Source organism: Scatophagus argus, chromosome 1, assembly GCF_020382885.2.
Source record: "Scatophagus argus isolate fScaArg1 chromosome 1, fScaArg1.pri, whole genome shotgun sequence".
NCBI classification, from domain to species: Eukaryota; Metazoa; Chordata; class Actinopteri; family Scatophagidae; genus Scatophagus; species Scatophagus argus.
In genome coordinates, this window is record NC_058493.1 from 18154061 (window position 1) to 18178759 (window position 24699).

General features: G+C 40.7%; 1 protein-coding gene across 1 annotated transcript; it reads right to left on the reverse strand.

The window, feature by feature from the left end:
- Positions 1–2264: 2264 nt before the first annotated feature.
- On the reverse strand, positions 2265–23986 carry ext2 (exostosin glycosyltransferase 2). The gene is made up of 15 exons (XM_046388534.1): positions 23814–23986; positions 22885–23227; positions 22563–22786; positions 22106–22195; positions 19682–19798; positions 19245–19440; positions 18663–18802; positions 18482–18575; positions 12755–12886; positions 8330–8519; positions 6285–6451; positions 5610–5753; positions 5047–5175; positions 4273–4355; positions 2265–3655 (listed from the first exon to the last, which is right to left on the reverse strand). Exons 2-15 carry the CDS (start codon positions 23197–23199, stop codon positions 3517–3519), a joined length of 2160 nt encoding a protein of 719 aa, XP_046244490.1. The 5' UTR covers positions 23200–23227; positions 23814–23986; the 3' UTR covers positions 2265–3516.
- Between the last annotated feature and the right edge of the window lie 713 nt (positions 23987–24699).

A 24699-nucleotide genomic window follows, 5' to 3' on the forward strand; every position in this document is an offset into this window, starting at 1 on the left:
GAGGAGGGCAAAGGTAGAGGTTAAATTGATCTGGAACCAGCCAGAGAAGAACCTCATCTCTCTGAGCCTAAATCATTTCCTTATACTCTTCATACTTTGCAAATATTCAAAGAGTAATTTTTTTTTCTTTCTCTCTGGGAACTGCTTCCTCCAAGGACAGAAACAGCAGATGAGGTTTACCGACAAAGTTATGCATGTTTTTCCTTTGTTTCTGAGGCCTGACTTAGGCCTTAAGCATAATACAGCTTTCATGGTTTTGAAAAGAAAACCTGATACCTTGTAGTGCACCTTCAGGCAGAGCAACCATTGCTAATTCTCTAAGCTGAACCACATTCGCTGCCCTTCTGGGCAGGTAAGAGAAGTGGGGGTCAGGCTATAACCTGTCAGTAGAGCAGATCAGCCCAGAGCTCTCCAAATAACATCCAGTTTTACTCTCCAGCCCAAAATGCAACGCATATGCATAATCCTGACTATAGAGTGCATATCGTAAAACTGAGAGGGGTCTCCTCGCAAATGTGGACATGGGGGGGGCCCCCCGTGCTCTCGCTGAGGGGTTGGACGGAGGGCGAGCCGTGAGGGCGTCTGCTGTGTTCCGGTGTTCTGGGAAAAGGACAGTGCACACAGCTGCACTCAGGGGGTAAATGCAAAACAAACATGCCTCACACATGCTTCCCCCTCAGCTGTCATGGCTCTGCTTTCAAAGACAACCCCCACCCCATCTCTGCACACACACACACATACACATTACACTGCACCTCTCCCTTTGCTCACTCATTCTTTGTCCACTGGCTCAAAACTGCAGTTTCCAGCGCAGGGTCTGAGGGACAGCCGCATGGCTAACCCAGGAAGGCTTTTTAATTAACACTGAGCCATGTGGAGGCTTTGGACTGCAGTATTGTGTGTCAGGAGAGACAGAGCTGTCTGTCTTCCAGTTGTAGACTGTTGGCATAGACATACTGGGATTCGGTAGCTCAGGTTTATACAGTGCATATTCACTGTTTTCCCTCTTTTCTCTATATTTAAGATTCATTGTTCTTGGACTGAAACATCTCCAGTGATGTCCTAACTACATGAGGACTGTTAATGCAAGATTAGCTTTACCTGAAATGCTTATTCCTCCTGTGTGCTGCATAAGTTTGTCCCCGAGTGATGATGTCATCATCCACTTCTGTCATTTTCTAATACTACTGAAGTCAGGCAATCGGTATATGATAAATATGTGTGCTGATGTGTGCATGTACATTTTCGTGCATGCAAAATGGATTGAAGTGTTATAAGGAAATATTACTAATTAGATTTTGTGTTTTATTTTGTCAGACAATTTATCAAGTGTATGGTTTTGTTTTGTTTTTTTATTTGGTGGTAAAATTGCATTTCCAGAGTTGTGTTTGAACATTGTTTTTCTCTTGGTATGTACTTCTTATGAATTTCAAAAGGATTTTTTTTTCCTGGCTTTAAGCTGTCTTTTGAAATGAGTGTATAAATTTATTCATGCTTGTGTTAAGTTTTGTGTGTGATTAAAGTACAATAAGTTATTGCACTTCTATTCAGGATCAGTATTTGTTATTTAGTGTGTTATGAAATGCAGTATAATGCAGCAAAAGTCACAGTATATATAGGACAGGATTTCTTGCAAAGTAAGGGTGGTAACCTTGAGCTTCTTCACAAACCAAACACAGAATTCTGAAACCACTGTTAGCACACAAAATCAGGACAGCTATTCTATATTAGTAATTGGAGGTCACTCAAGTCAATCCCAATTTCCAGGATAACCTTTCAAATCACCAGTTAAACATAATGGGTTGTCCACAACTTGCGAAAAAGTTGTCAATTGTTAAAAAAAAACAACAACAACAAAAAAAACCCCCAATGAATTTGCAGTGTCTTATTGCATTGCTCCTCCCTGCCAAAATATTGTGTCATCCCTGCAGTCACATTCTGAAATCCCCACACATTTCAGTCCCTTTGAAGGGACTCGAGCGCTGAAATGAGATCGCACAACCCGCAAGAGTATCACACTAATTGAAGCTGACAAAAATACGAACTGCGCCCTTTTGAACTGCTGACATTGAACAGGGTGGATTAGGGAGAGTATATTAACAACAGGTGACAGGCTGGAGGGAACAGTGGATCGTCCGTGTCAGGGAGGGTCTCCTCTGGACGGTTTGAGACTGCAGCAAAGACATACATGAAAAAACAGAAAAAAAGTCTTACTTCATCTTGTTCTTACCTCACTCTCAGACAAATGGAAAAAGAACATTAAAGCTGTGATACACATAGTGTGGTCTTTACTTATGTATTACAAAGTCATATATATCCTTAGTTACATACTCAGCCAAAAAAAAAAAAAAAAAAGTAAAAGAATTTCACTGACCTTACAAACCAACATGGGCAAATAAAACCATCACAAGGCAATTAAAGACTGCAGTGTGCTCAATGTTAAAGCCTAAACAATGGCCATCAGACAAGCAGTGATGAAGAGGGAAAAAATATTAACACACAACAGGTATAATCAAGGAAAAAATTAAAAACAAAGCATTGCATCAACAGTTAATACACATCTGGTTGAAATGCGGAATTGTCCACTATTCAATATACAGTCCTTTTTCAAATGCATGGAAAACAAAAAATAACTCCAATGATTATGCTCTGCTCATACACATAAATCCTGAAATGACTCAGTGGATGCTTCAGTTAGCACCACTGCTTTTTTTTATATATTAATACAATGAAAGGCAGTATAAAATTAAAATTCAAGATGTTCCAGTAGCTCTTTAAAATAAGCAGTCACTCCCTCTAAATCTTTGATTTATGGCACCAGTTTGGTCCAATCTGATTGTGTAAAACAGACTATGTGAAACATTTACTGTACATCATCCGTTAGCCACCACGCTGTGTGTTACCACATTCAGTTCACCATAAGATGATGCCCTCACATCGTTTTCATACAGTACAGCTAAAACAATTATGTCCATGTCAGCTTTTGAGGAGAAGAAAAAAAAAATCTTAGTTGAAGCATCATAAATTATGACTATTATACAGCACTGCTGCAAAATACAAATATACACTGTATACGCTGATTCCAGAGCAGCCAGAGCCCAAGTTTCCAGCTCTAAAACAGTAACAGTGAGGGACCACAAGCTTCCAGTGAGTCAGTCAGTCCATCAGCAGTTCATGTAACATTAGCCTGGGTATGAATTATTAACTACTGATAAACCTTTCTAGCAACTATCTTTTACTCTGAGCCAGAATAAACAATCACTCTCATCATACTCATCACCACTCCTAAATTTCAATGTCCTCCTTCATTCATGACATTAACTTAGTGTCCTGTACAATTTTACACTTTCAATTCATTTTAAAAATCAAAGTAAAACTCACTTGAACTGAGGAGGTGACAAGGGGCATGTACCACTATAGCCTGAATCATGACATCCTTGATATAAAAGATCATGTTGACGGCAAATCTTGAAGCGCTGAAGCTGTGACGACGTCCAAACCACTTTTACAAGCTGGTCAGAGGCTGCCGATGTTTGGGAAGCTCTTGAGCTTCTCTGGGAAGTCGTCTTTATAGAGTACCGGATCTGCACGGTGTTCCACCACCTTCAGAGGCATTGTACCAAAAACTGATGCAAACTTGTTGATGCACTCAGATCTGGGGACAAACACAACTTATTTAGTTCAAAAGCAGGCTAAAAACATATATTTCTTCAGCAGCTTCCATGTTTACAGAGTGTATGGATAAAGTTTTTAGTGTTTTCCTTCTTTATAATGTATGGCTCCCATCTCCCTCTAATACATTTTTCTGTACATTTTATATGCTTGTTTACTGGCATGTATCCAGCCACTGACTTAATTTTGCACAGCTCATAAATCTGTCCTGCAACATATCTAAGACTTGAGTTAAATGATTGCTTCTCAAGTTGAAAACGAAACTGGAAATAATGAATATGTATCATTTTGTACTGTATTGCACCTATAAATATTAATAAAAATGAGTTTTTAAAAGCAAAGAGTGTTTTACTTTGAGGCGCAAGGCACTGTTGACTGTTTACTGTAAATAAGGTTCTCAGCAGTTGCAAAGTTATTAAAAATGAATGGAATAGTGAGGAACAAATATAAATGCACAGCTGCTGATTTTGAACCAGAGTCAGTTGGAATAAGCAAACAAACATTTAAATTATAGTACAAAGTCAACAAATTGTGACTGTAATATGTTTAAGATTCTACTGTGCTTATTTCATCCAAGGTTTCCAAAACAAAGTGCCGTACCTCTCCACCATGTGTGTCTGATCCAGGGACAGTCCATCAATGGCAGTACACTCAGGGCACTTGAACTTTTTCCTGGGGGTCACCTAAACAGAAGCAGAACAAAGACACACCAGTAATGTCAGCTCACTCTAACTGTTTGTTGAACCACAGCAGCTCAGACACAAGCTAACAGACTGCCCGGTCTGATGAAATAAGTCTGTGACATCCTACAAGCACAGCGTGGTGAAACATGTCTGAATTCTCATCAATGCAAGCAGGAGAGAGAGAGATGATGTATGGCTTTCTTCTGTCTAACCTCCATCACATCTACTACACCCCCCCAACACATGCCTGCACCCAACGCTCTGAACCTGCGAATGTATGCGTGTGTGGAAGAAAGTGAGAAATACAAAGAAGAAGACAGACAAGGATGATTGGAGAGGGTGAATGTTTTGTGAAGGAACCTGTAGGAGATATGATGGGAGGTGGGAGCGTGGGTGCAGGCGTAAGGAAGTAAGCGGCTTGTGATTTGATGGCAGGGTGTGTGTGAGCCCTGGCGAGCTTAGGAAAACACAATCAGAGGGGGAGTGCCAGTGAATGACAACCAGATAAGAAAGGTTAAGGCCGGGCTTTAGCTCAGGCCCCCGCACCTGGGCACAGTGAGTGAGACAGGGAGGGAGGGGGGCGCTGAAGCCTAAGGGTGAGAGCTGATCAAACCCAGAGATTTGGGCCTCTCTGGCAGACTTCAGCTTCCCACCACAAACTTAAAGCACACAGGCCAGTCTATGAACGTACCTTTATGGGGGCTTTTCCAGTGATGTTTGCCACCAGGAAGTTCATGGCAATGTCTTCACAGTTCATGTGAGCGTCCACCCAGTTCTTGATGTCTCCTGGCATCTTATATGTGTACAAATAGTTGAAGTACTGGAATGGAAACAAATGTTATTGGTTATAAATATATGTATGTATATTAGTATATATATACTGCATGTACTTTGTACAATAATGCAGACACTGTTTAACCCAAGAGTATGTAGGAGGAACCAGCACTAGAATTTGCTTTGAACTTAAGTGAGTGTGTGAGGTTTAAGTAGAAGCAAGATAACCTTGCTCTACCTATGACACCCTACTCATCTATCACTGTAGTCTACCAGCCTGGAATCCTGCACATATCCTAAGCAGAAGTCTACTTGAAATTCTCTAATCTTTTCTTTGGCTTTTTATTTGATTTCCAGATGGGTAATTTCATTGGGCATTATTACCAATCAATAGTTCTAACATCCTTGAGCAGAAAAACTTGTGTCAAAGAAGGTCAAGCAGCCAAAACTAATTAATTTAAACAGGCTTTCCCAGGTCACCTTGTGGTAGAAGGCGGCTCCTGTTAGAACCATGGAGACCTCGTTGGTCCACTCCGACTCATACTTCCACTTTCCCATTTCGTGGTCCCAGAGGTGCAGCCGGCCTGGGTATCCCACCAGCCTGTCTGGGAACTCCCTCCATACCTGGAGCGGGACAGAAGACAAATTGTGAGACATTTTCCAGTGAGCTGAACTAAAGAAATAGCATTTCTAATAAAATCACAACTGAGAATGAAATTAAAATATTTACAGCTCTAAGTAGCTTTATGATTGGCTGAATATCTCAGGCTTGACACCAGCAGCCAGACAGATCCTTCTACTGCAAGCACTGTCATCTAGTCAGACAGACAGCTCCTCTATCCTGCCTGCAATTCCACATAATTATCCTTAAACTGGGCACAATTTTATTAAATAGCTTCTAAATGGATTCAGGTGAGTGCGCTGGGCTAAGTGGGGCCGGGCAGGTATGTGGGCATGGAAAGCATCAGCTCTAGAGCTGTCATCATTCTTCACACATCAAACACATTGGGCAGGCGGTCAAATCTCCAACTAGTGGAGAATGAGACTGTAATCTCCCTGAATGACTTTAAACACTCGGATCAACTTAAAATGGTCCCCTGCAGTACTTGGATGGGAAAGTGTGTCAAGGCTTTTTGAATGGAGTCTTTTTCTCACCTCGTAGCCAAACTGCAATTCATCAGATGTCAGCATAATGATGTCATCATCAATGGCGAGGACGGCTTCTGTCTCGATCTCATCGTAGGGGAAGAAGCGGTTACTCAGCTTGTTTTCCTTGGTTCGCACGACTTTGAGAGGAACGCCGATCTTCGGCCAAAGAGACTCTGCCAAACAAACATACAATAATGGCAACCAAATTTTTCTTTTATACAGAAATAGAGAGAGAATTCATTTCAATTCAGTCCACTAACTGGTTAACAGAAAATGAATTGCTGCAACAATTTTGATAATCATTTGAACCAGTTCTCAAGGAAAATGGCCTGAATTTACTTGTGCTAGCCTTTCAAATGTACAGATTTGTTGGTTACATCCATCTTTTTTGACAATCTTTCATTACAATTAATTGAGAAAGTAATCTGCAAATGAACAAAATGAAAATAATTTTTAGTTGCAGCCTTTTAATGATACACATACAGCAGACAACAATATAACACACCTAAAATGTATGAAACATTTTAAGGATTTTCCAAAATTATAAATATAGTAGCTATCTGTGTCTAAAGACGGGTGAGGAATTATGATGTCATTTACCACTGACAGAGATATTTGAAGTGGAAAAGAGTTTAACTTCACTAACTGACTAGTATCTCCTTGCCAACCTCAAGCACGTGCAAATCTAACCACAGCACAATTCTTCACGAGGCAGTAGAACAAAGTGCTATTTTTTTTTCAGGAAAGCGTTCCAAAGATCTTGGGCAGTGTCCATGGCACGGACTATGGCACAAACAGATCACACAGACTGTGTGTGCCCTCATTAATGGGGTTACTGAGGTCTGGCAGCCTATAATAAGAGCTTCAGGTCCTTCTAACCACGTCTGAGATTTCCTGTCAAAAGCTATTGTCAAAAAACTGCTATGTTAAATTCCCAGAATTTCTTCTTTCACTCTGTCCATGTTATTGTCGTGAATCCTTTCTTTTCCACAGTTGGAAAGAGACAGTAAGAGTGAGAGAATTATTCTATCTGGATTTTTAAACATCATCACCACCAAGGGACGGGTCAAAATGCAGCTACCATTAATTCTTCAGTGACTTCTTAAAATGTATTCAAGAACTCACAAAACTAAACTCCACATTTTGAAGCCTAAGCTATGCCTTTAACCCTGACTTTGCAGCAGCAAACACAAAAATTTAAAGAAGGTCAAAAATGCAAGTCTGTTACAAAACACAATCTTCAGACTCACAGCCAGGAGGAAGCAAAAATAGGAGCCTGTAGGGACACAAGATCAAGGCTTGATGTGAATAGGGAAGAAATCTGCCTTCATATTGGACTGAGCCCCGTGAGTCTGACCCGTCAATGGCCCCTTGTTAATTCTAATGGGTCACAAAGCTCCAGCCAGGCGCCGCTGATGCCTCTAATGAAAAGGCAAGTCGCAGCCACGAGGGAGCACTTCAAAGTCCTCTCATTACTTCATTACATTAGCCAACTCTTGCAGCAGCAGGACCAATTTAATTCCTGGTACAGGACAGTCTTCGTCTGAGTTAAGCTGTCAGTGGGGTAAGGTACGATTAACTGTTGTGTATTTAATTGTCATATTAAAGCAAATAAGTAGAGCTGGAGGTGCAATAAATAACAACTAATAAGAGCTTACTATGACACGCTTCTGATAGACAATAATGAAAGACAGAAAAAACAGTGGACATGTAACAAAAATATAAGGGAACAGAGTACTGATGGCCAGTCAGGACTGAGACCTACTGATTGCTTTAGAGTTTATTCATATAAATACATGAAGTGTATGTAACTCTATGCTTGGCGTGCTAAGTACAGAGTGAAGCATTAACATTTCGGTTCAACAGCACAACTAGCCACAGCGCCAAATATAATAGCTGTCACAAAGGTAGGATATGCTCCTGGCACTGGTTTTAGCTAGTTAGTTTAATTTATTTTCCCTAAAAAACTGGCAACTGAGCGTATATACAGCTACATCACACTGAAACATTCAAGAACTTTCTTATTTTTGATGGAAATATGTTATACTCACCCTCAGGGGGACTCTTATTTTGGTTATTCCACACCACCAGCAGCTTAGCCAAGCTTGGCACCTTGGAGATTTCTGTGATGACCCGGAAAAGACTCTCAACGCGATCATAGGTCAGCACCACAGCCGTGAACCCAGGTGCCCTTGGTGGGATAAGTGGCAAGAACAGAGGACTGTTCACACTGGACCACTTCTGCACAAGAGAGCAAACAAAGAAAAACTTGGGTTACTAACATCTTTTTTTCATCCCTTTTCATTCATTCTTTTTTATTTCCATGAAAATCTACTGTAGGGCTAGCCTTGTGTCTTCTGTGTCACCCTCGTCTGTCATGTTTTCCATGATTTAACACACTGTAATAGTGCTTCACTGGACAGTGAGGTCACCTGCAGTAATTTCCAGATGATGGTTTTTATTATGGAGGGAAAAAAAAAAATCATCCAATAAAGTGTCTCAGGGGCTAACAGAGGCAGAGCACAGAGTGCTGAAAGCTTCTAATCAGAAAGCCAAGTAAACCTTAGAGAAGCAGTAGTGCAGAAGGATAAGAAAGATGAAGTTTCTAAACAAGACAGGTTGGCTGCCCTCTTGTATCTACTGTTCTTGTGATGTTATTGAGATGGGTTGTCTGGGATGTAGGAGATATAGGGTGGAACGGGAGGGGGGGTGTGTAATGGACAGAAACCAGCTATCGTCAGTGTGGACTTGGCTTTTCTATCATGGCTTCCCTTGAAAATGTCTTGTAAACCCTGGGAGCTGCACTGACTTCAGCTAAGATCAAGTGACGCTGTTAAATGCAGGAAGCCACAGGAGAGTCTTCTGATGGGTTGTGTGTGCCAAATAATAAACTTTCAATGATTCAATGTCATTTGGATTAGAGGCGACAACTAGTGTTAGTCCGTGCACAAACAAAACCTTTTTCTTTAACCGAGGTTGTTTTTCCAATGAGAAAGACAACAGCCCCTATCCTTCATTTACAAGCATGTGCTATTACAATACCAGCAAATATAGGAGCCTTCTTTAGCTCGATAAAGTTCATCAAAGGCTACAAAAAAATGTTCCACCCTGGTTACAGGGACAATCTATCTGAGGAGGGTAAGGAGAGCATATCTAACACAGTAAATCTGTGGGCTTCTTGAAGTACATATAAACCCTGGTCCCAGGTGGCCACACAGTGATTATGTGGCTCCTTCCCCTGGCATCAACACAAGTCTATCAACAGAGACACAGCCACTGCCTTTTACACAACATCAGTCACTCCTCCTCTAATAAAAAGTCACTTTATTGGCAAGTGGAAACTTCCTCGTGGTCATTCTCACATTGTCAAACATGCAGAGGGGGAAATAATTAAACTAACACATATACGCAACAGAGATGCACTGAAAGAGACAGAGACCACTTAAGTCATTTGTCAACCAGAATAAATTAGATGAAAAGAAAGCCACAACTCCATATGCCACCAAAAGATCTAAAGGAGTAAATAAGCTATATTAAGACTTAAAAATAAGAATTGTATCTGGTTAGTTGAACTGCTTGAGTGACTCTTCATCAAATTTAAAGACACTTAAACAGCCCTCAAAGGAACACAGATTAACAGCAAAATAAAATGAACTATACCTCAAAATACCTTTATCTGTCCAAAAATTCATTTACAACTTTAACAGGACAGTAGATGCGTGCAAGTCTCACTAATGTATACTGATGCCGAGGCACAGCCGTGGCAGACTAAATCTAATCTTTCAACTGATTGCTGAACAATGTAAAAATTAAAGTTTGCAACACAGGATACCATACATTTTCTTACCCTTTCTCACTAATTTTCTTTAAGTTTTTTACTAATCTACACCAGCTGATTGGATTTCATGAGAAAGTGACTCTGAGGTTGTTAACTTTCAGTTTTAAGGGCATTCACATCCATGGTTGGGGAGCAGTGGTTGACTGTGTACTTTTTTCTACCCCATGAGCAGTGCCGGACGATATGGATTATATGATTTTTATGATATATATCTCGATATACGTCACACATGTTATATGTGGTGCATACCGTGCAGATGAGTTGATTTGAATGTTTCTAAGAAACTGAGGCATTAAGTGCTGTTTTATGTGGTGAGAAAATTCTTCTGCTCCTTAATCTAAATAAACTATTTAAACCTCTTGGACTAGCTGAAAAACACATCACCACAAAGCTGAAAACAGATTGTTTTTGTGAGCTCATAAAAAGTTGATTTTCTAGAGATAAGTGGTTCTCACAGGACAGTGCCATTACAAACATGATCTTCTAAAATATGATGCACTGCTGTAGTCTCAACTACCAAAGAGTACTTAAAGCAGGTAAAATCAGCGCAATCTTAAACAACATACAGCACTAATATCAATCTGAAAACATCTGAGCCTACTCCTGTAAGGAGAGTGGCCTTGCGGGTAACCTGTGTCTGTGACGGGGTCTAGTGGGTTTGTTATCAAAGTCAGTCTTTCTCAGTGCATGGGAGAAACACCGGCACATTGCCACAGCCACAGAAAACTTCATACGGTTAGTAGTAGTTACTTAGGCTACTTTAGTGAGACACAAAGGGTACTGTTAAGTCCAGGCTGCAGTGCAATACTGAAAGGCTGTGTTATGTGTTTGCTGCCACAGAAAAGAAATAAAAAGTCCCTGTTCATGTAATATTACTATGGCTGTCTTCTTGTACCCCTCACAGCAGGTGCAGACTGTGAAAAGCCAGTTAGCTGCTGAGAGGCAGGCAGAAGTCGATTACAATAGCCTAAAACCAGAGGTCTCTCATATACAGCTCAGAGCTGCACACCTGGAAGCCACAGACAGAGTATCAAGTGCAATCAGATGATGAACTGTGTAATGTTTCACTGTTTTGGGGGAACTCTCTTTTGTCTGCTAACAGCGGAAACACTAAAAAGTCCAGTAGGACAATACAGTCATCATAACGTCATGTTGCACATTAACTGACGTTGTAATATATTCGTTATACCACCCAGACTTACCCTTGGGGAATAGAGCTGATACATTTTAGAGTATATGATTAACTGGACGTGAATGTGAAAACATACACATTATAAACCTAAAAGTCAACACTTCAACCTCATTGCAAAAGAGCAAGAGTCAAATGTCCAAACACTTACACACTGTTCTAGAAGTTTTAAACTAAACAGTGATCAAGTAAGACTATGTGCAGTTGCCAATCACCAGAAACGTGTTTTAATCTCTCCACCTATAACTATAAAACAAAAAGCAGCTTGTCTCTTATACTGAAGCCCCCCCCTCCCCCCCTCCCCCCCTCCAAAGGCACCAGCAATTCTGGGAAATGTGCTTTCAATTACCAGCCTAAAGACTACAGGAGGAGGAGGGGGGTGTCTGCCTGATTTATTTAGTGCTCTGTGCAAGTTCTTCTCACCATCCATTCACTGAATCCATCGAGAAAACACTTCATCTCCCATCGTAGGCAGGAATGGCCAAAGGTCTATACCCTCCCTGACACACTTAACCTCCACTGAGTCTGGACAAACCTTGAGACCTGAGTGATACTGATAGATTGGACAGGTGGTTGGACACTCTGACAAAACATTTTGACAGGAGTGGGCAATGTCAAGTGTAACTGCTGATTAACAAGCTAACTGGTAGAGGAAAAGAGGAAAACCATGGTCAAGAATGAGCAGTTGCTTGACTGCAAACCTGTTAATCCTGAATGACTGTACAGATGTGAGCACAACTGAAATGAAACATCAGAAAACATTACTAAGACCGCTGAATGTTTACACCAACGCTACCTGATTGTGACTGCCACCTCTCTAACCTCGGCATTTCAGTTCATCTACTTACACAGGCCTACTTGTAGACATTGGACAGAAAGGTTTATGTATACACACACACACACACACACACACACAGAGACGCCTCTACCCCACAGGCTGAGGATGGAGGAGACTCTAGATCAGACTGTGCTGATTAACAACTCCTGAGAGATGGTCGCCCAGCCAAGCTGTCTGTAGCCACAAACTCCCACAACCACAGGGATGCTAAACACACACACCATTCTTCACATCCAGCATACTCTCTACAAACACAATGACTCAGACATGCAGGAACTTATTTTTCACCACAATGGAGGAATCCTCCTCGAGCAGAACTGCTGACACAAACTGGCTGCCTCAGAGCTAGCTGGGTGAATACCAAACCGTGAAGCGCTACATGTGTGGCACTTCAGAAAGACTGAAGGCATCTAACTGTCATTCTGCCACAGAGGCTTCAATTTACAAGGCGCAGGAGAGTGGGGAGGCTTATGTGGCACTGCGAGCGTCTGTATGGTTGAAGCTCCATTCTGGATGATGGTCTTTCAGATGTCTACAACTGAGTGGCTCTGCACAGAGGAACACATAGATTGCATAGACTGGATCAATAGTGAGTCTGCATGGTTACATACCACCACAGGTGGATTGTTCCACTGCTCGTAAGTACGTGCAGCATATGGGTAGATGCGGTCATTGATGATCTGGAGCGTTGTCAATCCAATAGTCTTCATGGAGCTGAAGTAGGCCTCCCAGAACCAGCGTGCCTGTGGACAAATGGAACAGACTTCTTAAAATGTACCCAGAAATAAAAAAAAAAAAAACTGAAAAAAACCAAATATATGCAATAAAGTACAAACTTGTTAATAAGATCAACATAATGATCGATGGGGGAAAAAATACATTGTAACATAAAAATCACTATCTTGACATTATCAAAACATGCTGCACACAGCTGTAAGGAAACCCTGTTACTGTTTCCAGAATTAATCATAGCAAAGGCTGCGTCAATTCTGAAGTAATGCAGAATAATTGTGTATTTTATGTGAAATGAATTGAAATTATTTACATATACATTATTTCATTCAAGTGTTAGTATGTTGTCCTTGATTTCAACACAGTTTTGGTATTTTTACATGATATGGTCACTATGTGTTAGAAGATAACACACCAGTGTGAAGTCATAACTGTAAAATCCAGATTTTTCCTCTCCGGTCCAAGTCTTAAAAGACCATTTTGTAGCTGTTTCCAGCCTCTTGACCTTCAACGACTCTTCTTCTGAGGCTCTCAAAAATCTCTTTTGACGGTGCCTGTTTCACTTCAACAAATCTTTGATGTGAAAAACAGGCCTTTAGTGATGATAACTGAACTCTTAACCCATAACTTAATGTTATCATATTTGCTGCTATAGAGCACCAAACTCAAACTGTCCTCATTTACAGTTCACTTTATAAGACCGTTTCAGCAATGATGGCAAACATGGCAAAAAATCCCTGTAGACTGAACATGTTTACTTAGTTTGTTTAGGCTTTGACTGTGTTATGGACAGAAGAGGAAATTTAGATTAACTGATCAATCTAAAGCAATGCTACTGATGATGAAATATGTTTCTGGCTTCCTTGCCTCCTGCAGGCCCCTGTTCCATTAAGCTACTTCAAGGGACAGTTCAGAGGCGAGAGAACCCTATAAGAGTTAATGAAGCTTCAAACGACACTGTCTAAGGCCAGGAGGCACCGTGTTACGCTGACCCAGCTCCACCCCACCAGCTCTTCAATGGCCCACAATTCCCAGGGAAGAGGATGTGAACATTAGAGTGTTTCAGCTATATTTCTATCTGTTACTCACATGGCAATGCACCAGTGTGTACAGCTGGCCCCCATGTTAAACAAAGACTGTCCTTAATGGCATGTGAACATGTGACCATTATCTCAGTCACCCATATCTGAGTATGAGATGGACCTTTGGAGATGCACAACACAAAAATAGCATTTATTTTTGCAGAGGGGGTGAGCTGAACCAAAAAGACTTTGTAATCTCAAGGGAGGAGGGGGTGGGGGGCTCCAACGGCCCATAAATCAGCCGGTGATGAAAGTTTCTTTTCTGACCGGGAGGAGGCAGAAACCAAACTATGCTGGCCCGAGGGTCTGTCCCACCACCCTCCACCCTCTCCCAGCGCCTGCAGGAATTTTTATGAGAAGGGAAGAAGAGACAGCATTGCAAGAGAGGAAGAGAAAGCCTTGCTCCATCTTCCAACTGCAGCACTTAGCTTACAGTCTACACTTTTCAGTTTAGTGATGAACAAAGATGTGTACAAATATGGCATCGCTGGCCTTCTCAATCCATGAGTTATCCAAAATTTATCACACAAAAAAGAAAAAAACAAAACAACAACAACAAAAAAACTACAATATAAATTGTGCTCATAAATTTGCTATTGAAAAATAATGCAAACAACCTCAAGAGAGATAAATTCTTCTGTAAAACAAATTCAAAAGTCATCTGATGTAATACCTGGTTAAAAACAAATTATCTTCTCATTTCAGTCGAGTGTAGAGACTTCCATAGTGGCTCCCAACCCTTTTGTTGTTACAAATTATTAAAATAAAGGTAAAAGATGACCAAAAACCATTTACATTATAGCAGTCTACATCTCTTTGTTTAACTCAGTGGAGGTTGTCAAGTGCCTGACAGATGGTTAAACCTATGGAGCAGAATTGGCAGCCAGTAAGCTGTGGATGGAACCAGGTGATCATTAGCGTTTTTGACATAATCAAAAACAGCAGTGAAAGTAAGTATGTTTCAATCATGAGAGCTGCTCACTGGGAATATAACATTTCTTAACGCTTTTCACTGTGATCCAACACACATCCACATCACATACACAGTTTGCTAATAATAATTAACCAGCCTGCCAGGTAAAAATCAGTCCTTGTTAGAATGGCTCAGACAGAAACTAGCAGGCATTTGGGTATGAAAGACCATAATCAAAGAACACTCTTCAGCATCATAATGCCTCTGAGGTATAAAGATGGTTGTCAGGTTGTAGCTCATCAAAGGCAAGAGTAGAGGAAAGTGTGAGGAGGAAGTTGAACTCCATCAGCAAAACTCAATCATCCCATAGTATATATTCAAATGTAAGAGCTGAATGGATTTGGCGGTGTTAGTCTAACTCAGGTCTGAAGTGTACATGTCGTAATTTGAGGATATGACCCAAACAAGACTTGTTTAAGTCAGCACACAAATAAAGGCTCAGTGGTCTCAGCTGTTTGTGTGTTGTCTTTAAATATGTGACCTAAACGGATGGCATTACATCATCCCAAATCTGAAAAGGAGTTCTGCTGTCTGAACCGGTTCAGCAGATGTCATAATCACAATTTGATCTGGTCTCTGACAAAACCTTCAGTTTTGTTCCTGCAGGATAAACTGAAACTGCAGTGTCATTCACACAGATGTTACTCTGCTGTGGTCAAATGCTGTCAATATTTTTTGCTGAATAAAACACACTTGACGAGCCAGAAAGGCAATTAATAAACAAAAAAATAAAACTAATTTTGGAGCAGCTGGTTTTTGTTTGATATCTGGCCTAAGTCTGAAAAGTAATTTATATTGACAAAAACAATATGTTACATTATAATGACATTGTTGTTATTATATGGTATTTTCTTTGAAGTTAGTCTGCATCATCTGCTCCTATTTTCAAATTTTTAAGCACAAAAAGTCAGGCTACATGGAATCAAATTATGAAAGCAAAGGTTGCTGAGCCCTCTGCTGGCAAAACTAATGAACAACAGTCCCTTACAATACAATATGCTGCATATCCACATCAAAGTTTGTTTCATTATGACATTTCTGCCCTGACAGTGTACTCAGATAGATGAAAGAAAAATATTTAAATCTATCCCACAATTCACCACAGTCTATTGCACCACTCTAGTCCAGTTTAAGGTGGGACTGCACCAAACAGGCTGGTTTCAGGACCAACAATAATCAGCAAACATGAAGAAGTTTATGATATACTGAGGTGATCTGATTGGTAGCGTGCTCAAACACTAGGGTTGGGTAAAAAACTTTTTATTTTTAAGGGTACCAAATGAATTAATTGAATTAATCAAGTTAAGTTAATCGATGTCAAATCTCAGTACCTTAGAGTACATTAGGGTGACTGAGTAACTTAAGAGTTTTGAGAGAAAGAGAGCAGGACTACGTCAGCCCTGTAAATGCGGTTTCACTTTTCAAAGCTTGACAAAATGTCTAACCTGAGGAAACACCTGGTTAAGCACAAAAATCTCTAACAGCTGTAGTTTCTTGTAAGCAGCCACAGCATTAGCAACACCTGCAGACCGCACTGCACTCGTTCATGGAGAGCTGAACTGCTCGATAACTAAACATAATATTATGCATGAACTTTCTAAAAAAAACAAAAAGGATGTTTAAACATTATCTCTCTCAATCACCACTTATAAACCACTAGATGTATGTGGCAATGTTTGTATCTGCACAGACCCGCTGCCTGTATTTTCTTATTTTCTCATTATTATGCTGTGTTCAGGATGTTTCTGTGTGTCAACAGTTCTGAAGAAAGACGAATGAAGAACGCTGAGCGTCGTTCCCAGGTTGCCATTATGTATTTAATTAGCTGATTGGGCTTTTTTTCACTATCTGGGATGTTGTCACCCAAAACTCAGCCTCAACATACAGCCAGCCTCAGTCTGCAATTTCCTACCAACATTTAGTTCACTAAAACAGCCCATCTGAGCCCTGAGTATAAAACCAATAGTATGTGAATTGCATACTGGGTATATAAATATTACAGTATGCAAGCACTGTGGCAGTGAAGACAATATTACAGACAGGTAATGCCTTGTTTGGATAAAGCATAAGACACTGCAGTGGCATATTGCTCCCTCTACTGTTATTAATCCTTCTGACACTTTTATTTTTTTACATTCCAATACTGAGTCCAGTTAGAGAGAGTAAAACATCGAGAAAAGGCATCACTGGGTACTTGTACCAAATTCCAGGTACTATCAGTATTGATTCAAACACGAACCAATGGCACCCAACCCTACCAAATAAAACAAAAATAAGGCACAACCAACACAGATGCTTATCATGTAATATTAACAGTCATCAGTTCTGCTTAATGGGACTGATACGAAATGACAAAATGCTGCATATCTGACACTGTCCACATGAATACAACTATAAATCTATAAATACATCTAGGCATTTTATCCAGTATTTTGAGAAATTAGTCCTGTCCTGACAAATTTCACTGAATTGAAACCTTTAAAAACAATATCATTTTATGTATATTTTACGTCCAGTAGAACTATGAGATTCTTGCTAGTTTAATTGTCCTAGAATGTTAATGTGATACTGACTGTGTTTTTACGGTCATTTGACTGTAATCGTAACGCCGCATGACTGATTCTATTTATTTGTTCTAAAAATAGTCTGAGCTTCCATTCGTTTGCAGTCTTGACAAACACATAAACATTGTGTTCTGACAAATTTCAGCCTGTAATAATTTCATGATTGTGTAAATAATCATCAATGTGCTGACAGGGTAGCACACTCTGACCATTAAGTGTAAGTTTAGAGTGTGATTTGTGACCAACAACATCCATTATACTGTGACATAACATTAGTTTCACTGAATTCATACTTCTGTAGAGATATGACAAGAATCCAACCAGTTCATTTCATCTGTGGACCATCAAAGCAGACACAAAAGTACTGTGAATAATAATATATCTATGCTACTAAGTTAGCTGTGAGCTAAACACAGTACAATACCCCCAGCCAACCCCCACCTCATCAGCAAGCCATGTTTTTGCGCTTGTCTGGTGTAATCCAAGCCCGTGTCTGAGGCCTTGGCCTAAAATATCTGTTTGGCCAATATAATTACTAAATGGACTAGAGTTGATCCAAGGAAATGAGGAGCAGCTGAACTGGTGCACTCTCTCATAGCTGCTTTCACTTTTGTTTATTGGGGCTCAATGCAGATATAAAATGCAAAGAGAGAGTGAGCGGTCTTTTGTACATTTTACTCAAGCTAAAATCAACATAGCTGAGTCTTCTGAAAGCTTTTTAAAATCTAGACAGAGCACAGGAGGAAATTCAAACTTAGAGCATGGTATCCAAATTACTGTCTTTCACACATCACATAAATTTTGCTTTGACTTCCCTAAACTTGACTGATTGATTGGTTGGTACAGGTGCATGTCAGATGTGACATGCAAGTGCTCTAACCCACCTCTAACCACCATGTCAATCAATCTCAAACAACAACTAAATGTAAGGCACTTTAAAGAAGTTGTTCTGAGAGATGTTTTCTCTTCAGTTAGTGTGACCATTACCTGTCTCTGCATCTCTTCAACCTGTCTATGAGGAATACTCTTCAGGATGGTGTACATCTCTGATAGTTTTTCCTCTGGAATAACCACAGATGCCCTGAGTAGAAAAAGAAACATTAAATTATTAATTAATAATTATCAACCTATTTACTTGTTTTTTAACTAATCAGTGACTTAGGCAGACCTTTTCCAGTCAAGTACTTCAGAAAATGGCAGAATATAGGAGTCAGCGAGGATGACTGGGACACAGCCAGCCTGCAGGACATCGCTGAGGGCAGCCTGACCCAAACGTGCTCCCCGCAAAACCACACAGAATGAAGACTCCTGTAGAGACAGATTAGAAGTGTTAACAAACAAACAAAGACTTGGCTGTATTTCATTTGATTTCCACTGCTAAAAAACATTACTGGAACTTTGACTGCATTTTGACCACAGTATTCTAGATTCAGTTTTACTTCTGGGTTGTATTTGTTCATTTCATCATGAATTCAACCTCCCAAAAAGTTCCTGCTCAGCACTTGCTGAAGGCCAAACAATTATCAGATTCCAGGAAATGCTTGTCATTGCTGGGTGGTAAAACACAAGCTTGTCTACTCCTCAAAAAAAGTATACAGCATCCAAATTCATAAATTTATCAAAAAAAATAATAAATAAGAGCTTGAATTTTTTGTTGTCAAATTAAGGAAAGTTGTGCATTTAAGGTTCGTGAACTCTGATACTCTTCAACTTTGAAATGAATTGTTTTTAATGCACTAGTACTTCTCACCTGCAGGATCTGGGGGTAGTCATACACCTGCCCCTTATAGCAACGTTTTCGCGCAGAAGCTGCACCCTGAGACAGGTTGCTACACTTGTCCAGGAGGAGTAATGCCTCTCCATTTTCTTCCTTCAAGCGCTCCAGTTCAGCACGGTACTCTCGGTGGATAGCAGTTTGCGAAGACAGAATGAAGTAGCGCCGTGGTCTGGGTGGATAAAGACAGGAGATACACCACTGGCTGTCAAAGCATAACTTATACTGTTGACTCTTCAATAGGAACTAATCTAGAAAATGTCGGTAAACCACAATTACTTCTATTTGATATAAGTCCATTCTTAATAGCGCACATCATTATGCCATCCCTTGGAAAGGTGACCAAGTGTACTTTGGTCTTGATGCGATACTCCAAACAATATAATGAGAGATAATGTGCGAGATGTACTCACCCAGGCTGTCTCTCAGGCAACTCAACATCAGCAGAGAGGGGGCTGTACACTGGGATACTGACATCATAACCTTGTCTGTAAGTCCACGTAGAAAAACCACCTCCAGCCAGCAGTGCTCTGAAACAAATTTACCTGGACTGTAATAGTGTTTCAGCACACTGGGGATTTTGACAGACACGAGCTACAGAAAATGACCTTAAAACCCAAAACCTTTGTGACAAAAATGCTAATGTGAGGCATAAAATGACATCAAACAAGGCTTAATGAAACGATGAAAAGACCCAATGCAGTCCACGAAGTGATAAAATGTATTTGGATTCTGTTCTGTTCCAAGGCAAGGTGAGTATAAAGCAGAAACACACCGACAGTCACACACACCTGGTTCTGATGAGGCTCCATGCCAAATGGACTCCAGCTGGATGAGCCCAGGAAATTCCTTTCAGCTAAAGATAGTGTTCATTGCCTCAAGGCCGTGTGTTCACAAAACCAACCTCTTCCATCCTCAACCATCACTCTAGCCTATGGGACATCTTGAGACACAAAGGCTCTTTGCTGGTAAATGTAACCAGATTTGAAACATCTCAGGGCATCTTGAAAATATGTTATCACCCAATAGCTTATAAATATCTCTTTCATCTTCAACAAATGACCGTTCTCAACACTTCGTGCGTGACTGCAGTTATAATAAGGGCTACATAAGGGTGCATAATCCATTGTAGCATGAAAATGAATTTCATCTGTGGAGGAAACAGAACATAGAAAAACAAAAGGATTTTATCCTTTTGATTTTTACACACTAGCAGGAAGTTGCTGTCAGGAACCCTGAAAACATGACAACTTGACAACAGTGGATTTTTAAAGACCGATACAAGAAGCAAAGAGCCTATTAGACGGTTGATAATAATAATAATAAAGGTGCTTCATGTTTGAATGCTGCCAATGAACTCGTCTCTGTGGGAAGGTTACATGGTAAAGTTGCTGACATTTTACTTTGAATATCACAGCCTCAAACTGGACTTGCCGAGGTCACTGAAGTTTAAGGCTGTTAAGCTGGATATGCCCATTCTGAATTTTCAGTGTGCTTTTGCCAGTTTAAAAGGTGGTCACAATAACGATCAAGTTTATAGTTAATGCTAAGAGTGACCAGTGTTACACTAGTAAAACAGAGACAGGAAACTATCTGCAAAGCAGCAGTTAACTTCAGTTAATAATGTCACACAGTGACCAATAATCTTATCATGCTCATAATTTATAAATAAAGCTGCCTTATATAAAGTTAACTTTAATTTAAATATGTATTATCTGAGGTACACAACAAGATTACCTGAAGTGTGCGATGTACTTTGAAATGCAACTTGTCAAGACTGAACCAGTGTTGTCAGAGCCCAGTTTTGCTAGTAACAAGTGGCGCCAGTTACTCAGCCAAACCAATACACTGGTGGACCTCTAGTCATGATCTTATTCTTTGATCTAAATATGAGTGTTATAGTTCCTCGTCTTGTCTCTTCTCCCTCCGCTTATCCGAATCCGGGTCGCGGATGCAGCCCACACTGTCCTCTCCCTGGCCACTTCCACCAACTCATCCAGAGGGATACCAAGGCGTTTCAGACAAGACGACAGATATAATCCCTGCATCGTGTCCTGAGTCTGCCCCGGGGTCTCCTCCCAGATGGAGATGCCCAGGAAGCATCCTAACCAGGTGCCCAAATCACCTCAACTCGTTCCTCTCGATGTGAAGGAGCAGTGGCTCTACTTTGTGCCCCTCCTGGAGGTCCGAGTTCCTCACAGTATCTCTAAGGCTGAGCCCAGCCACCCTGCGCAGGAAACTCATTTCGGCTGATTGTAAGACAGCCCCAGAACATCCATAGCCTTGAGGTACTCTGGAAGGATTTCATCCAACCCCAGGGCACTGCAACTGCAGGGTTGCTTAATTGCCTCAGTGACTTCCGTCCCAGTGATGGGAGAGCCTCCCCCACCAAACCCCCCCGGTCCCAGTAGACCTAAACGAACAGTGAGGGTCTGCTGTCTATCTGGCTTCCTCCCCCGACATCCAATCCAACTTACCACCAGGTGGTGATCAGTTGACAGCTCTGCTCCTCTCTTCACCAGAGTGTCCTGATCCGCTGATACAAGTATGAAGTCGATCATCGACCTTGGACCTAGGGTGTCCTGGTGCCAGGTGGACTTGTGGACACCCTTATGTTTGAACACGGTGTTAGATATGGACAAACTGTGACTAGCACAGAAGTCCAATGATTGAACAAGTTTCCCTTTTCTGTTGGTGCAGCCTGGTAACTATAAACGAGCCAGCAATGCCATCATCGTTTGAACATAGTAGGACAATTTGGTAGGCAATTTTAGATGAGTCAGACTGTAATGAACCCACTGTTATTAGGATAGCTTTTTAATATGTACTGTAGCTACCTGTCTCTGGGCACATCTAAGGCAGTATTGTAGTCTGGAGGGCCTCCAGGTAACATGTTGAAAAGTAGGTGATTCATTCCTTTGTCCCATCTATCAAAACAGACACAAAATCAATTCAGTTAATGAACAGGTGACTCGAACAAAGAAAATGAAACATTTCCATACTGCGTGGACATAAATGATTAACCAATACATTATTTGGTATTTGAAATATAACTGTTAGTTTCTATCCTACACAACATACAAGGTTATGTGGCAACAGGACATACATCTTTTACTGATAAAAAGCAAAATTTGAGCTTTTACACCATTGGTAACAACACAGATATGAGAGCAATTTGAGAAAAACAGGTCCATGAAGAGAAATGACAAGAGAGCAAAGTGATGAAGCAGTAAAACTCTGCTTCATGGTTAAATCTGATTAAGTCTGATGACTGGGTCCTGTGTAAACATTCACCTGGGCAGCATTGCCAGAGCCTGGGCAGTCTCTCTGATACGCAGAGAGTTCTGATTCAACACATCAATAGATGGGACAAAAAGACATGCCCTGGTGACATCATCAGTGTAAAAGTCACTGTCTGAGATGGCACTGAGCAGGTCGTTGTATTCTCGGGACAGTCCAGTGCTGCTGATGGGAACCCCTAATTCATCCACGAACTTCTGCAGAGGGTAGATGTAGACCTAAAAAAAGCAACCATTTCAGCAATCGGTTATGGTTTCAACAAGGAATTATAGGGATTTGTCTCACATATATAAGCTCACAATGTGAGGACTGCTACCTTGATTCTGTTTTTAGGATTGTAGCCACATCTGTATACATCAAAACAGGTGTGCATGCGACAGCTGAGGTCACCCCTCTCAGGAATGGGACTTGATGCAGGAAGACGGACGAGAGGTGCATCGTGAACACTGCGTTTATCCAAGGTCCAGTCTGCCGCAGACTCAATGGAGTGGGGCCAGAACTGAAACATCCCAGTGGCAATTAGTCCAAGCAGCACCACGGAGAAGAGGGTGATGTAGTATATGCGGTGCTTGGTTTTCATCCGCGGGATAAGGGCAGGGCCCCGCGAGCTGTATTTCCCAGAGGCATACATGCCTGACAGCTCTCTCTCCAACCACCCACTGTAAAGACAGATTACCGATCAATGACAGCTTTGGATCCTGCTTATAGACAATCAAGTACCCAAGCTTACCCTGCCTAACAGGCAAAACAATCGTTGCTTGAAGCGTTAACGTTTCTCCACATAACGACAAACGGCCACCAAAACTCCCCCAAACCTCAGTAGTTTACAAATGTCAAGAGTGCAGTGCATAGATTATCCTTTGACAATAATCAGTTGTTCATTTGTTGGTGGTGTCAAGTCAGTCATCTGTCATCGACATGTAACATTATAATTACTTAGTAATAATATATTCTTAGCTGCTTCCGATCTAATGTCACCAGCGATAAGTCAAAATGTTGACTACGACGAGAGGAAAAAATTTTCCTTATCTTCCACGATAAGCTAACCGCGAAATTTCAAGGTGCACTGCCAGAGCAGCGATAACACTGACTAGTTTATATTCAATTAGCAGCTAACGTTCTAGTTAGCTAAACCAGCTATGTAAACATTCATGCTAAGTTAGCTCACTAACGTCTTTATTAAACGCCATAAAACGATTAAAATACACATATAACTTTCCAACGTTATATGTATGTTTTACCCACCGAGACTTTAGACGGAATGGAGATGGACAGTTCGGTCTTAGTTATTTCATGGCAATGGTGAGAACACAGGCTACACTTGTAAATACAATACAAATGCTAAATTAGCATCAAGCTAGCACTAGCGTAGATGTATCAGATCTCCAGGAAATCTTTCAGTGATTTACGGAAGTCATTCTTCTTTGCTTCCGATATGTACTTCCGTAACTGAGGTAGTACATACTTTGCTTCCCTCTGCTGGAAATGGAGGTAAAATAACATGTTTTAGCAATGCAGAACTTCTGGTATGAATGCTCCTTTTATTTATATTTTTTTTAAAAATCTCTTGCGCCACTAACCTCCTCTGTGGTGAATATATTTTTTTAAGGGTGTCATTCCTAAGATCCTTCCCTAATGTCATTTTATGCATGGTCGATATATAAGGCCATGTATACGTTTCTCAGTACAGTTAACTAGCCAACTCAGTATTTTGTGAGACAGGTGTTCTCAAATAGACACCTCCCATCTACGCTGTGCGATTTGACCCATGACACATCCACAGGGCTCCAAAGTAGCTTCTGATCTCTATCAAATCCACCGCACCCACACTTGGGCTTAAATATAGCCCAGAACGCCTCACACCATCTTCACTCAAAACCTGCACTCAGCACTTCTAAAACTGATGACACATTCTTTACATCAAGTTTAAAGCATAGCTCAGGATAGTTTCATCTGGCATGTATGCATGGTACTAGGCATCAAAAGTCATTAGTTTCAATTTCTGCTTTTACAGATGGCCAACTGTGTTGATCTTAGTAATTCTTTAGTAATTTTTTCCTAAAAGTGTCAACAACATAGACTTCATTTTAAGACAAAACCAACCTGATCACACACACTCATAAATAAGTGA